Source organism: Anabrus simplex, chromosome 1 (genome assembly GCF_040414725.1).
Source record: "Anabrus simplex isolate iqAnaSimp1 chromosome 1, ASM4041472v1, whole genome shotgun sequence".
Classification (NCBI taxonomy): Eukaryota; Metazoa; Arthropoda; class Insecta; order Orthoptera; family Tettigoniidae; genus Anabrus; species Anabrus simplex.
Genome location: NC_090265.1, coordinates 872,025,585 through 872,040,879, shown reverse-complemented (window position 1 = coordinate 872,040,879; position 15,295 = coordinate 872,025,585). Strand labels below are relative to the sequence as shown.

General features: G+C 40.1%; 1 protein-coding gene across 9 annotated transcripts in view; it reads right to left on the bottom strand.

Annotated features, from left to right (window-relative positions):
• The window catches only part of RhoGEF2 (Rho guanine nucleotide exchange factor 2), a 1,252,673-nt gene that overhangs the window by 634,490 nt on the left and 602,888 nt on the right, over positions 1-15,295 (bottom strand). For all 9 annotated transcript variants that reach the window (XM_067136513.2, XM_067136515.2, XM_067136508.2 and 6 more), the window contains one exon: positions 6,590-6,757. In XM_067136513.2, the coding sequence (XP_066992614.2) occupies positions 6,590-6,757 (168 nt within the window). The remainder of the gene's footprint in view (positions 1-6,589; positions 6,758-15,295) is intronic.

Here is a 15,295-nt window from a genome sequence, read left to right as displayed (position 1 = left end):
GAGACCTCCATACAGACACAGAGAAGTGCTTCAACAAACTTGGCCTACTCCTGAATATGAATTAGTCAAGGTCTCGCTCCTACAACAACAACTCCGTGAGAAAGAATTCGATGCCTGGTGTGCCTTACCACAAAAGGGTAAGGGTGTTATACTATATAAGAAATACACACAAGCCAATCAGTGGCTAAGAAAACCCGAAGGTTTAACCAGCAGGACTGGAGAAATGCCATAAAACTGACAGCCAATATAGTTCCAGTTTGTGCATTACCTGGCAGGTCCCAAGACAGTAACCACTGTCGGCATTGCCACAGTGAGATTGAAATACTTGGCCATGTCTTGGGTTCCTGTCCATTTAATGACAAACTACAGTAGAACTTCGAATATACGCTCCCCGAAACTACGTTTTCCCGTATTATCCGTTCAAATTACGTGGTCCCGCGAGCATCCTAATTAAATCACGTTGTAAAAATCCCGCATCATCTGTTTCTCGAAGAAACAATTTCCCGCATCAACCGTTCAGAAATTTCAGTCCCATCAACGCTAAATCCTCGATCACGCATTTTTCAAGAAACTGTATCTCACGAAAGGACGGCTACGGCATACTTGCGGATCTTGGCGTAAACGTCCAGTCATTGCGGTAATTTGAGGAAGAGGAAAAGTGATCGGCGGTGAAGTTGCATAAGGGACCATCTTAGTATCGCATTCGAGTGGTATTGTTTAGAGAATCGAAATCATAAAGCAGAGAGTGTCCACAACAATTGGAAGGAGACAGAACGCATTTCGACAGCTGTGCTTGAAGACGGAACGAGTTTCGTCAAATGTTCGTACTTGCAAAGCGTGTACATTATGTCTATGGTTAGATGTTTACTTTTTTTTCCCGAGTGTATCGCCGAACAGGTTTTCGGCACTTCCCTGAGGGCACTGTATAGTCACTGAGCTTTCAGGTAGGAAAACTGCTCCTTCTGAAGTACAGTAACACAAATTGAGTATCTTAATATTATCATACCCTATACGATTACGTTATCGAGACAGGCATGGGTGGTTTTGGGATTGCCTTTTACTGTTTTGGTCCTAATGTAAGACTAGGAATTTCACATTATTGTGTTAAAATGTTAAAACCGCAGTCGTTTTATTTGCGCACGTTACATGTAAAAACCTTTGTATCATTTCGCACTCGTGCCGACTTGGACAGTGAGCGCGTTTTCCAGCTGAGCTCAAGGTCGCAAATAACCGTAAATTCGGAAGTTTTGAGGATATTTTTTCTCTTTCCAATGTAATCGTGATTAGTGACGGACATAATTGAACATAATATATTCGAAAACTTGAGAATCTATACCTACATTCGAAACAATATTCTCGAGTTCAACATAACCTTTAAAAGTCTATATAGGCCGTAGGCCTAATTTGCGCGGTACAAGATTTCCACCAACTGACTACGAACAGTACCTAGGTACCGGTGACCAAATTACAATGGAAGATTTAAAGAAAAAGGGATTTCGCCATCATGTTGGGCGCTTTTGTATCCAATGTGCTTTATTTTATTAGATTCGAGAATTAAAAAATACTTGTGGGCAATTGTTTGGCTTGATGTTATTAGGTTTTTCGAACAGTTTGACCGATCAAAGTTGCTGATCTGAAAGAAGTTTTCAGAGGAAACCGACGAAGTTTCTCCGGTAAAACTGAATGTAAAGTTGCGAGACTTTTAAGCCGCGTACCGATAATTAATGTTTGAAGCCGGCCCCGCGGTCGAACTTGCCTGCCTCTCACCCGGAGGACCCAGGTTCGATTCCCGGCCAGGTCAGGCATTTTTACCTGGATATGAGGGCTGGTTCCAGGTTCACTCATTCTACGATTACCTTTAATTGAGGCGCTATTTAATGGTGAGATGGCGACCCCGGTCTAGACAGCCAGGAATAACGGCCGAGAGGATTTGTCACACTGACCATGCGTCACCTCGTAATCTGCAGGCGTTCGGACCAAGCAGCGGTCGCTTGGAAGGCGGAAGGCCCATTGGGGCTGTAGTTTGGTTTGGTTCAGGGGTGTTTGTAAGATTTTAAGTATACATATTTCTTTTTTGTGATGTTTAGCCAAATTGTTCATGGTTCATTCATTCCTGGATTTTCCGTTTTCCCGTGTTGTACGTTTTTTTACGGTGGTCCCTCCAAAAACAGAGAATCGAGGTTCCACTGTACGGAATTCACATCATCATCGTATAAGATCTATGATTGCTGAAGCCCTAAGAGGGAAGCAACGTACAGTCTATGCGGAGGTACACGGATTGTCTCAGGCTGGACCAGGACGCCGGATTGACAGCCTCAAGTAATGGGTTTATAATAGACCCCATACTTAGAACCAAGGCATCATGTACTCCACCACACGATGTACACAAGAAAAAAATGTGATATATATGAACCTACAATTCCATTTTACGCTGAGAAATAACATCTGGACTCCAAAAGGGTATTAGGTTAGATGACAGGAGCAAGAGGCACCGATATTCACATATTTCACAACTTTTGTAAGAAATTTAATTTGGATAATCAACTTATAAAGGACATTGGGTTAGCAGCCTTTATTGGCTCGTTAACAAAGTAAGAAATCATTTGTACTTATAGCTAGATCTTTGTCCTATAAGGAGTTTCTTAAGGGTTTCAAAATTATTGATTAATACAATTTTTATTGAGTAGTAAGTAGGCTATAACGGGGAAACTACCTCACTCCTCATTTCCCTAGTATGCCTCTTCAGTGACACCTAGGCTAACTATGACAGCTGTTGGTGGAACTGTGGAGGATAAAACCAGCCTTCAGACTGAATACCCAACATATGTACAAGTAGGCTATAATATGGTATAGCAATAATTTATAAACATATCTTAACTCTTGCAGTTGTCAATCCACTTTTTATGTACGCTTTGTCTATTTGGCAGCCTGCAAATGGGGGAAGCATAAATAAATGCATTTCACTCTCTCTATGAAGGCAGAATTCGCCCAAGCTCTAAATGAATTAAAGCGCAGAAAAGCACCAGGACCAGATCTAATACCAGGCAACATCTTGTAAGCAATGGGGAAAAAGAGCAAAATTAACCAAGTTGATTAATGAAATATATACGAAGGGAGGTATTCCACAAGACTTTGAATGGAAAATTTTGATTCCTATTCCAAAAAAGAGGGGGGTCACAAAAATGTTAAAAACACAGAATATTAAGCTTCATATCTCACGCCTCAAAAATCCTAACAAGAATTATCTACCACAGCATGGAAAGGAAAAGTGAAGAGAATCTTCCAGAAGATGATGGTGATGCTTGTTTTTTAAAGGGGCCTCAACATCTAGGTCATCGGCCCTTAATGGTACGAACTGAGACGAAATGTTATGACAATTTAAAAACCCATAATCCTCCACAGACCAGAATTCGAAAACACGAGGACGAAGAATGATTGGATGGGTATGAAGTTAAAACATTCAGTGGATCCGACCCACAATGCCCCACATTCCCAGAAACTAGCTTTAAACAATAGTATTACAGACCAAGGGACCGCTTCTGAAGCACAATACTGAATCGATGATGCTTGTAGTCGAAACGGGTCCAAAATCCGGTCATCGGCTCCTCATAATGGTACTTATTGCTAGGAAAGTAGAACCATGCTACTTGTCATGTTGCGTTACTGATCAAAAGTAGCGTAGACTCACGGTATTACACACACTATGGTACTATTCACAGGTAATGTAATGCGAATATGTAATACAGACCTATGGTGTTTTGCACATTGTGGTGCTATTTACAGGCAATGCAAATCTATGGCGTTCCTCACATAAGTGGACTAACCACAGGGACTCGCACTATCCCATTGTGTTCTTGACATAGTGGGCACTAAGCATAGGCAAGGCAGAACCATGGTGTCGCTCATCCCATGGTGTCGCTCATATAGAGGTATGAATCACAGGTACTGTAAAATGCATCCCGAGCCACACACTGTTGCTACTAATCACAAACCAATTTTCTACCTAACATAGTGGTACTACGCGTAAGTAAAAGCGACCCATGGTGTTCCCTGTGTGATGGTACTAATTACAAGTAGTCTCATGGTTCTAATTTAATCATCCCTTGGTCGCCTCTTTTAGATGCAGACAGGGGATACCGTGGGTGTATTCTTCGTCTGCGACCCCCACCCACAGGGGGTATCTTCCAGAACATCAGTTTGGATTTTGCAGAGATAGAGGAACACTATAGGCCTCAGGTTAATCACTGACAAAGCTCTGCAAGTAGATAAAAAATGTAAACTGAAAATATGTAAAACAAAAGGAATAACATGTACCACAATCGGAGAATGAAAGGTAGTAGGCAGGTTGGGTGGGGGACAAGTTGCCAAAGTTGAAAAATTTTCCTTATTTTAGCAGCTTAATTTCATCTGATGGAAGCAGGGAAAAGGAGATAAAAAGCAAAATAGCACAAGCCAAGGAAGCCTTCTATAAGAAAAGATCATTGCTGACATCTAAGGCAACTAGCATACGTGTTTGCAAGGAATACATTAAAACATTTGTATGGAGTGTTGGACTGTGTGGGTCAGAAAGCTAGACGCTCATGGAGAGGGATGAAAAGAAAATCCAGGCTTTTGAAATGTGGTGCTGGCGCTGCATTCTAAAAATACCCTGGACAAGTAGGGTAAGCAATGATGACGTGCTGAAAAGTTTGAATTAAAATACCAGCTGATAAGAAAATTAGAATGTAGAAGGAACAGATTCATATGTCACTTGTTAAGATATTCAACCTGGTGCACCAATCTGATAGAGAGAAGGATGGAAGCCAAAAAAGAGAAGAGGAAGACCAAAAAAAAAAATTTATGATGGACATCAAGAATGGACAACTGTACATAACTGTAAAGAAGTTAGCACAGGAGAGAATACCTCTATCATGAGGATGACAACGCCGCTCACCAACCATGTAAAGTTGAGGAGATAAGGAAGTGTGCCTCTTGAGGTACGGAATCCACAATGGAATTCAGGAAGTGCCTTCTCGGAGACTACTGGAGTCGATTCAATACAATTCTAGCAAATATTTCACCAGCTGTGGAGAGCAGTGATTTACTATGGTACCACAGATGCTCTGATCCCTTTTCAGAAGATGGTGACAATGGGGGATTCTTCATGTCAGTAGGGACCTTGCAAGTTTCTCATATTAGAAGGATCAGGGAGAAAAGTCTGGTTTTCAGAGATAAGCCTCTACCTTGGATGGGTTCAAGGGGATTGTTGTCAGGTCCAGGAGCCTTTCTTCGTTCTACATTATCAACAGCCTTACTAAATTCAAGAAAAGTCAATGGGACTGCCATCCAAGGTTGTGGAGGATGTTGGTGGCACACGTTGGAGGAAGTCTTGTCTTCAGCAGCAAAAGTGCAGTTTAAGAGCAAGCATGTTTGTTTGTTTGTTTGTTTGTTTTTTTTTTTTTGTTTTTTTTCAAGTTGCTTTACGTCGCACCAACACAGATAGGTCTTACAGCGATGGTGGAATAGGAAATGGCTAGGAATGAAAAGGTAGCGGCTATGGCCTTAATTAAGGTACAGCCCCAGAATTTGCCTGGTGTGAAAACGGGAAATCAAAGAAACCCATTTTCAGGGCTGCCGAAAAAGGGGTTCAAACCTACTACTGTATCTTATGAATGCAAGCCGACAGCTATGTGATCCAAAGCACGTGGCTACTTGCTTGGTGATAACAAGTACAGTATTTAAAATATGTAAATTAGCATTTCCAAGTCTAAAGGGGAGAGATCCACGAGGATTAAATGCCAGGTTAGGAATATAAAACTGGAACAGGTGGATTATTTCAGCTAAATTAGCACGTACATTCTCCTACAATGAAGATATATTCAGGAAAATGAATTCAAGTTGCAGAAAAGATAATGCAATGAATTCACAGTTGAGATCAACATTTTTCTGTAAGAAAGAAGCGAGTTCTAAAGACAAGATTATCTTTACACGCTATGATTTGACAGACTCTGCTTTACGCGAATGTAGGTTTAGTGAAATCAGGTTATCCTATTCATAAATTAGAAATAACAGACAAGAAAGTAGCAAGATTTACTGCTGGTATAAACAGGTGGGAACCACAGACACAAGGGCACTCACAATGAGGAGATAAATGCTTAGTTGGGAATGAACTCTGTGGATGAAGCTGTATGCATGAACACATTTTGGTAGTCTGTTCAATGAGAGCTGGATGGAGGAAGATAGGTTATTTAGGAGAATAATTGACTCAGCCACAGAAAGTAAGAGAAGCACACTGAGACCTAAGCACTGATGGTTAGACTAGGGTTTTAATTATTTTATAAGAAGTGTGGAACTAAACAAGGCTACAGAGCTAATTGCAACTAGAGGACTTCAAAACTGCTAAGGCTTGCAGACTGAATGCTGAAAGGCACAACAGTTTATAATGAAGATGTAAGTATATTGTAGTTTATAATGAAGATGTAAGTATATTGTAACCAAATTTCTAAGGACGAGCACTTATAATGCTAGATCAAGAAAGCAATTCTCTCAAAGGAATTCTCAAACAGCTTGCACAAGAATACTGCAAAAGCTCTAATCCACATATACGTACTCTGAACAAAGTTATGACTGCTAGGCTTCCGACGGGTTTCACGCTCTGGTCGAATTTTCTCCATTAGCTTGCTGATACGGTCATTTCCCCTTTCCTTTTTTACCAGTGGACCAGGGCAGTTTTCCTCCACTACTCGAACACAATGACGGTGGATGTTTAGCGAGCAATCTGTAACAAGAAACATTTTCATTTAATATTAAAACTCATTAAGCGCTCTCACAGTGTAACTCTATTAGCAGCTTCAACAAATTAAACCTGTAAACACATTTTTTCAAATGGCAGTGAGCCAGTTATTGGTATCTGTAAGTGCTATGTAATTTATCTGAACATAAAACGGTGTTTACAGGAAACTGTGAAATGCCCTGTGACACATCTTTCCTCTCTACTGTGGACTTTGAGAAAAAGGATTAATATACCTGAGCTGTCCTTACATTCTAGTAATTTCCAATATCATGCTATCACATGAGCTACTCCCAACTGGCTGTTCCCCTTTCTCCCCCTTCCTTACCGAGTCTTGCCGGGCCATGCTCGTGAAGCTATGCGTGTCATTTTGTGTGTCCACATTTCAAGGCTGGCTGCCGTAAGCAGTGTTCTGTGAGGATGGTAGATTTTCTCAGGGTAAGACTCAAGGAGTTGTTCCCTTTGAGATTTACATTTTATCCCCCGGCTCATGTAAATTTCTCATTGTAACTGGAAAACTTCTCTCTCTTGTTAAAACCTATTATCTCCAGAACACTGGATACTGGCCGCACTTAAGCGACTGCAGCTATCGAGCTTAGTGTGTTTGTACTTTAGCCCAGTCCGATTATTTTTTCTTTCATTGATATTACCGTATTTTCTCGCATAATTAACGCCCTTGCATAATTTACGCATCCCAATACTTTTGGGTCCAAAGTGGAGAAAAAGAAATGTTCATGTATTTGACACACCTACTTCTTCAAACATCCATCACACAGCTCCGGATGTGTTTCGAAATAAAGATATCAGCAGCACCAACGGCCGTAGCCGTGTTGAAACACCGGATCCCGTGAGATCTCCGAAGTTAAGCAATACTGGGCGTGGTCAAGATTTGGATGGGTTGCCACGTACTGTTGTTGGGGGGTAAGGGAATGAAGGAACAGAAAGGAACTGGCCACCCTACCGTACGTAAACTCCGGCTCAGGCATACCTCTGCGGAGGTTTGGACCTGCCTTCGGGCAGAATACACCCTTACCTTACCCGTAGCAGCCTTCCTATTGCAAAACTGAGCATTCCAAATACTGGGCAACGTGCTGTTATCAGCCGGTAGGAAATACCACTGCACTAGATCAGTGAGAGAATCAGCCCAAAAGTGCATGGTAGCACTGTATTCCAGTCCGGTACAAACATATTTTACGAGTGTTTTGGGTACAGGACATGCGTTTTCTGTGATCTCAAAAGTGATTTTTGGTCCACAGTAAGCAAGGATTCGAGTAATACTGCATTGTATAAACTCGCGGTGATCAGTTACACTGAAACATACGGGAATAAGGCAGCGGGCCGCCAAGTTATCAGTGTCTGAATGCAACATGTGCTACCGCAGTAACAGAGAAGTTCACCTGAAGCAACTAACAAGTCTCGCACAGGATTTCACGGACCAAAACGCACCAAGTTTCCGCAAGTTGAGGAAAATCTGCTTAAATACTGTATATGATTTCGTTATGCAACATTTGATATGCCGTTTCTCGCGAAATGTTGTATTTTAAAGGACGAGAAATAGCCAGTGCATATGGAATCAGTGTCTCGGATTTGAAGGTTAGCCGCAGCAGGATGAATAACTTTATGTATAGAAATGGACTTTCTCTTCGACAAAGTGCAACATTATGCCTAAAAATGCCGAATGATTTCAACCAAAAAGGAATTGATTTTCTTTGCTTTGTGATTGAGAAGCGTAAAGTGAAGGAATATTTGATCTCCCAAATAAGAACCACACACAGGTCAGACACCAATCAGTTACCATCTATATATATAAAATAAGAGTTTTGTCTGTACATTGCTCAGAATTTGAAAAGAATGGTATTTCTGCATCAGTCACGTCCATAGTAACAAGAAAATGTACTTTTTACTTTTCCGTAATTTCTGTATGTCTGTCTGTCTGTCTGTCTGTCTGTCTGTCTGTCTGTACACGCATCACGAGAAAACGGCTGAAGAGAATTTAATGAAAATCAGTATGTAAAGTCGGGGGATGAGCCGCTACAATCTAGGCTATAAATTATTTTATTCACACTGAGTGAAATGGTAGTTTAGGGGAAGGCCTTAAATTTAATTATCCAATATTTATATTATTAGCGGTTCTATCGATAAATAATATATAACTAAAGTTATATAGAATTTAATTTCCAGTCATTTATGTCTTATACATTTTTACCGTACCGGCTCTGATAACACAGATATCAATGAATTTGTATTTTTGTTGCTAAGTCCATATCAACGCCGAGCCACGAGAAAATGGGTTAACAGAATTTAATGAAAACCGCTATATAGAGTCGGGGATAAGAAACTACAGTCCAGGCTGTAAATAATTTTATTTTCCCCGAGATGAAATGGTAGTTTAGGGGAAGGCTCCTAAAATTTAATTTTAAAAACCGGTACCTATGTTGTTGGTGTTATCGAAAAGTACTACATTACAAAAGTTATGGACAATACAATTCCCGATCATTTATGTTTAATTCAGTTTTTTTTTTTTTTTTTGCTAGGGGCTTTACGTCGCACCGACACAGATAGGTCTTATGGCGACGATGGGATAGGAAAGGCCTAGGAGTTGGAAGGAAGCGGCCGTGGCCTTAATTAAGGTACAGCCCCAGCATTTGCCTGGTGTGAAAATGGGAAACCACGGAAAACCATCTTCAGGGCTGCCGATAGTGGGATTCGAACCTACTATCTCCCGGATGCAAGCTCACAGCCGCGCGCCTCTACGCGCACGGCTAACTCGCCCGGTAAATTCAGTTTTACTGTACCGACTATGATAAGAGTGGTATTTCAGAAGGCCTACAATATCCAAAGCGTTTAACACTGATCAACAATTACTTTACATTGACCATTGTTTGTTGTGATGTTCTTCGTTTCTTATGGTGCCGCTCAACTCCGATAGATGGGATTACTACTGCGTACCGAGTATAACAGCCTGACTGAACGTCGGTGGGAAATAGCTGGGGAGTTAGAAAACTTTCTTCTTTAGCATGCCATTCCTCTGGTTCATACATTTTCTGATACTGCAGGTACGTAACACACTGGTTCATCATAGCATTCACCAGTATCCACTAATTGGGAGATAGTGGGTTCGAGCCCCACTGTCGGCAGCCCCGAAAATGGTTTTCCGTGGCATCATGGCATTCGAGCTATTCAATCCCTACTCTGAGTGGAATGAGTAATGAGCATATTTAACGGAATAATGACAGAGGAGTGTTCATGGCAGTCTGCAACCTGGTTGTTCCAGCTCAGGAACTTTGGACTGTTAGATCGGCACCGTAGTACTGTACAGTTGAAAGTGAGAAAGTGTGCGGTTTTTCATTTGATCGAGTATTTTATATGATAACATTGCTTTCAATCGCTACATTCCTACTGACGTTTTTGTAATGACCTATGTTGACTCCAGTTAGGCAAACCACCAAGTCAGTCTTTCTGAGAATCCCGTAGCGAAGCACAGGTACATCAGCTAGTATGCTACAAAGTCGAGCAATCGATAAGAAAGGGACACTGAGTGTTATCGTACGCGCTACCGTAAGCGAAAAACAACCATGTACTGCAATACTTGCTGTAAAACCTGATGGCAGAAAGCTTACATCTTACGTTGTTCTAAAACGAGAAACAATTTCTAAAGTCAATTTTCCACGGAGGATCCACGTTCGTATCTAAAGAAAAAAACAAGGGTGGATGGACATGTCACTTGTACAAGATTGGATACGAATGGTTTGGGAAAATCTAGCAGGGTCCCTCCTTCAATGCCCGGCCCTTCTCGTGTTGGATAGTTTTCTTTTCTTTTGCCGGTATGTCACTATTATGACATTACATGAATTGTAATTTTATTAGTTCATGTTTATTTCACTTCAGGTCGTATTGTCAGCTCGTAATGGGAAGAATATTTTCCAGTGTTGGTACTTCAAACCCACGTGTCCAACTTACCTGATGCAGGCTTTTCAAAAAAAATCTCACGCCGGAATTTTACGCCAAATTACGATAACCGCAAATTCGTTGGACCAACTGTGTTTATATTATATTTGATATACGTTTTAAAAATCAGGGAAGAGCTAAATATAGAACCGTTAGTACAGAACATACAGAAAGCAAGACTGAGATGGTTCAGACATGTAAAAAGAATGGGAAAGGAACGGGTAACAAGAACAGAATTGGAAAGAGAAGTTAAGGGAAAGAGACCAGTTGGAAGACTGAGAAAGGTGGATGGATCAGATTTGGAAGGACATTAGAGAAGCTGCATTGGATGTGGAGGAAGTAATAGAGCAGGAAATGTGGAAGGACAGAAAGGAGTGGAGGAGGCTTGTTAACCACAGCCGGGCGACTGGGTGGGACATTGATGATGATGACGATGATAATGATGATATGTTTTAAATGTAAATGAATTGTAAATAATTTTTAAATATCTGAATTCCTTGAATAATTTATGCATCCAAAGTTTTTGCCCGTATTTTTCATTTTAAAAAAGTGCATTAATTACACGATAAAATACGGTACTTCCTGTATTCCTAGGTTTATCTTGAAACTCTGGAGAGCTGTCATTCGTTCCAAGGGTACGTGGAGTTTGGCCTAAATTTGGTTTATTCTTCCATCCAAGGCTCGTTCTTAGATTGAAATCAACCTGCTAAGCCTACTGCATCAGAAGATTTTCTTTCAGGGTTTACTCCCTTAGCCATTGAGGATCCTCCTCTTCCCACAAGGCAGAACAAGGCAGATGGACAGGTTGCCTCCTCTGCCAATTTAGCCGTATTGAAAACTTTCATTTTACACCTTTACTGCTGTCAAGGTCTTCACAGGTATCCCTGTGCGCAGGCCCATGGCCCCCTTTTCAAAATCAACTATACAACTGGTTCAGCAGCCTCTTGGAACATGGCATCATCATGTTTTCCTTACCAGTTCTATACATCTTTTATAAGTAACTTGCTGATTTCTCTAGCTAGATCTTTGAGAAATCCCAGTCAGCCCCTTTCAAGTATAAATGCTGTTTAAAAGGAGCAGTAGATGGTTGTACTATTGATGTAATGCTACAAATGATAGATCTATGTTACATATTAGGAATCATGCCTAATGGCTAGGGTTGTTAACAGATAACATTACTGAAAAATATATGATCGTGATTGTAACCATTCTTCCACTAAATGAAGGTGGCAGCTTCAGATCACAAATGAGCCTCCCGAAGTTTGGTATCACAAATATCTCTAAAAATATCTCTAAAATATCTGCAAAAAATCGCAATTGGGCATACCCTGAGCAGCTGACCCTTAAAACACTGGAATCACGAGAAAAGCTGGGAATTTTGTTATAAAAGATGACATATTACATGTCATGCCAGACTATCTTGACAAGGAATAATATTATCAACATCGCTATGTAACATTCTTTTAATTGTGTAGTCCTTATTCATTCTCATGTTTTAATAGTTCAAGACATCTTATTAGATCCAAATACAGTAGAAGTCCGTTATAGCGAGAATTCATAACGGCGAAAAATTCACTCGCTATAGCGGATTTGTCATTATATCCGGTTTTTGTAAAAATAGGGAATTTATGGCAATCAGTTCGGTCAAAACTTGCATATTCACGGTTAATATCCACACTAAAACTTACTTGTTTGTTTTTCGAAATCCGATACCACGTGAAAGTGTGTGTTTAATTTCATTCTCAAAAAAATATATTACCGTATTTCTCCGAATCCAATTTATGCATCCAAAGTTCTTGCCCGTATTTTTCATTTTAAAAAAGTGCATTAATTACACGATAAAATACGGTACTTCCTGTATTCCTAGGTTTATCTTGAAACTCTGGAGAGCTGTCATTCGTTCCAAGGGTACGTGGAGTTTGGCCTAAATTTGGTTTATTCTTCTATTCAAGGCTCGTTCTTAGATTGAAATCAACCTGCTAAGCCTACTGCATCAGAAGATTTTCTTTCACGGTTTACTCCCTTCCATCCAAGGCTCGTTCTTAGATTGAAATCAACCAACGAGTTATAATCAATCAATCAATCAATCAATCAATGGTGAATAGACTATTCGTAGATGTCGAACATTGGCTTTAGTTATGCTGGTGTTTTTTTTTTTGCAGCTGTACAATTATGCTTTATTTCAGCGGGTTTAATAACCATTAACTTAAAATTTGCATCATAATATCGAAGGGAACTCAAAAATTTGCCGGCAATACACATTCCACGCGTCTCTACAATATGACGATCCATCACGAAAATATTCATGCTTACTATAAAACTGTTACTTTCACTCAGCGTCAGATATAACTGGCTGCCGCTATACACACGTCTTGCATTCTGAATTCGGTCAACTTTAGCGGCTAGCAATGTATAGGTCTTAATCGCGGACTTTGAAAGCCAACGAACAAGTTTATTGCACCGCGGTATGGTAATTCCGCCCTTGCATTTTAGTGCACATACTTCACAATTTCATCTTCGACTTCTTTAAAACGTCCTTGTCGCGGGCCATTGAATGCATTTTTTGTGCAGTTCGCATTTTTAAGCTATCTTAGTCTTCATGGTAACGGCGAATAATGGTTTCAGTTAGGCCTATGCCGTATTTTCTTGCGGCTGCACAATTATTATACATTTCTGAGTGTTTAATTGCCATTAACTTAACATTGGCATCATAACATCGATGAGAACCCGTTGAAAATTTGCTGGCAATACCTGCTCCACATACCTTTACAATACGACGATCCATCGCAAAAATATTCCTGCTGTCTATAAAACTTAATTTTACTAAGTGTCAGGTACAGCAGACGCGTTATAACTCGACTACTGAGTAGCCGTGGCTTTTCTAAGAATTCGAAGGCTCGCATGCTTTGATGCCATTCTGCAGATTTGAGAAACATTTTTGTAGATGATAATAGAATGTCATTCTCTCTTCACTATTTCCCGAGATCAAGTAACATTACACATAGGCACTGTACAACCGGTCGCTGCGGCTAGCGATGTACACTAAAGAGGCGGTCGTTTATTGTCAACGAGTTGTGTGTGAAAGAAACAGCATTTTTACTGCAGTAGTTGCCAGTGGTGTTCATTACTATCAGGCCACGAATGCTAAGGACCCTTGATTTTTCACACGAGATTCTGAGAAGAAAAACTTCGTCTTGGATTCGGAGAAATACGGTATCACTCCAGAGGCTTCTACGGCAAACATTTCAGTTTTATTCTTCAAACTGCATCACCTAACCTAAGTGTATATATATCATGAAAACCTATTTGAAACGCATGTAGAGAAATGATAACCTCCTCGCTAAAAATTGATATGGGAATAGCTTTCCGAAATTTAACTAGACGCGAGAAAATATAAACTATCCTCTGAAATCAGTGATGTATCCTGCCATATCTTGAGGTGTATCACATTCTTACTTAATTTCAGTATATGGTATACCATTAAAATTAAGAAATCGTTTACATCAGCCTTTATTTTTAATGAGTTACAACTGCTATTGGCTACGTTATATACGCATTTATTACAAAAACGTGTTATCCTCATTCATTTCGAATTTTCTTTAGAGAACAGCAGTCAACGGGTATTACTAATTGACTCCAATATCGCCTTTGAATGTTGACGAGAGAGCTCACAAATGCACATAGCGCGAAAACTATACCGTACCAAAGATGATCGATCGCACTTTATGGCAGACGTTTCAGTTTTGTTATTCAAATAGTGTCCTATCCTAACTTAACTGTACTATATGTATGATGAAAACATACTTCAAGCGCCAGTAGAGAAATTATAACCTTCTCACTATAAATTTACATGATAATAGCCTTTCCGTAATTTAACGGACGCGAGAAAATATAAACTAACCTCGTAATCAATGACGCACTCTGCCATACCTTGAGGTGTAGGCCTATCTCATTCTTACTCAATTGCGGTATTTAGCATTAAAATTAAGCGATCGGTTATTCAGCGTTTATCTTTAACGAGTTAACAATGGCTATCGGCACGTTATTTATGCATTTATTATGAAAACATGTTCTCCTCTTTCAGTTTCATTTTCCTAGCGGAAGAGCAGTCGACTGGTAATACTAATCGACTCCGACATTGCCTTTGAATGTCGACGAGAGAGCTCGCTGGTGGGCATAGTGAGAAAACGATATGGTACCGAAGATGATCGATCGCATGCAGTATAATGACTGAGTGCATGAATATCGGCAACGGAAAAAATCGAGCGTGCATAATCACTCGTAATAACACATGCGTCAGTGATAGGGCTCTCGCTGTAACCGAAGGATAATACACAGTTTAATATAGGGATTCCAAAGGGACGGACAAAGGTTATCGTTATAACGGGGTTCTCGTTATATGCCATACTCGCTATAATGGACTTCTATTGTAATTTTAATGTGTAGGTTAAATATGCTTTCTGTTTTATATCTTGAGCAATCGTATAAAAAATATTTATGGCTGATGATGGCTCCAAGAGATAAAACATATACCAAAGTGAATTAAAATAATCTAAGGGATTATTAATAATATTGTAT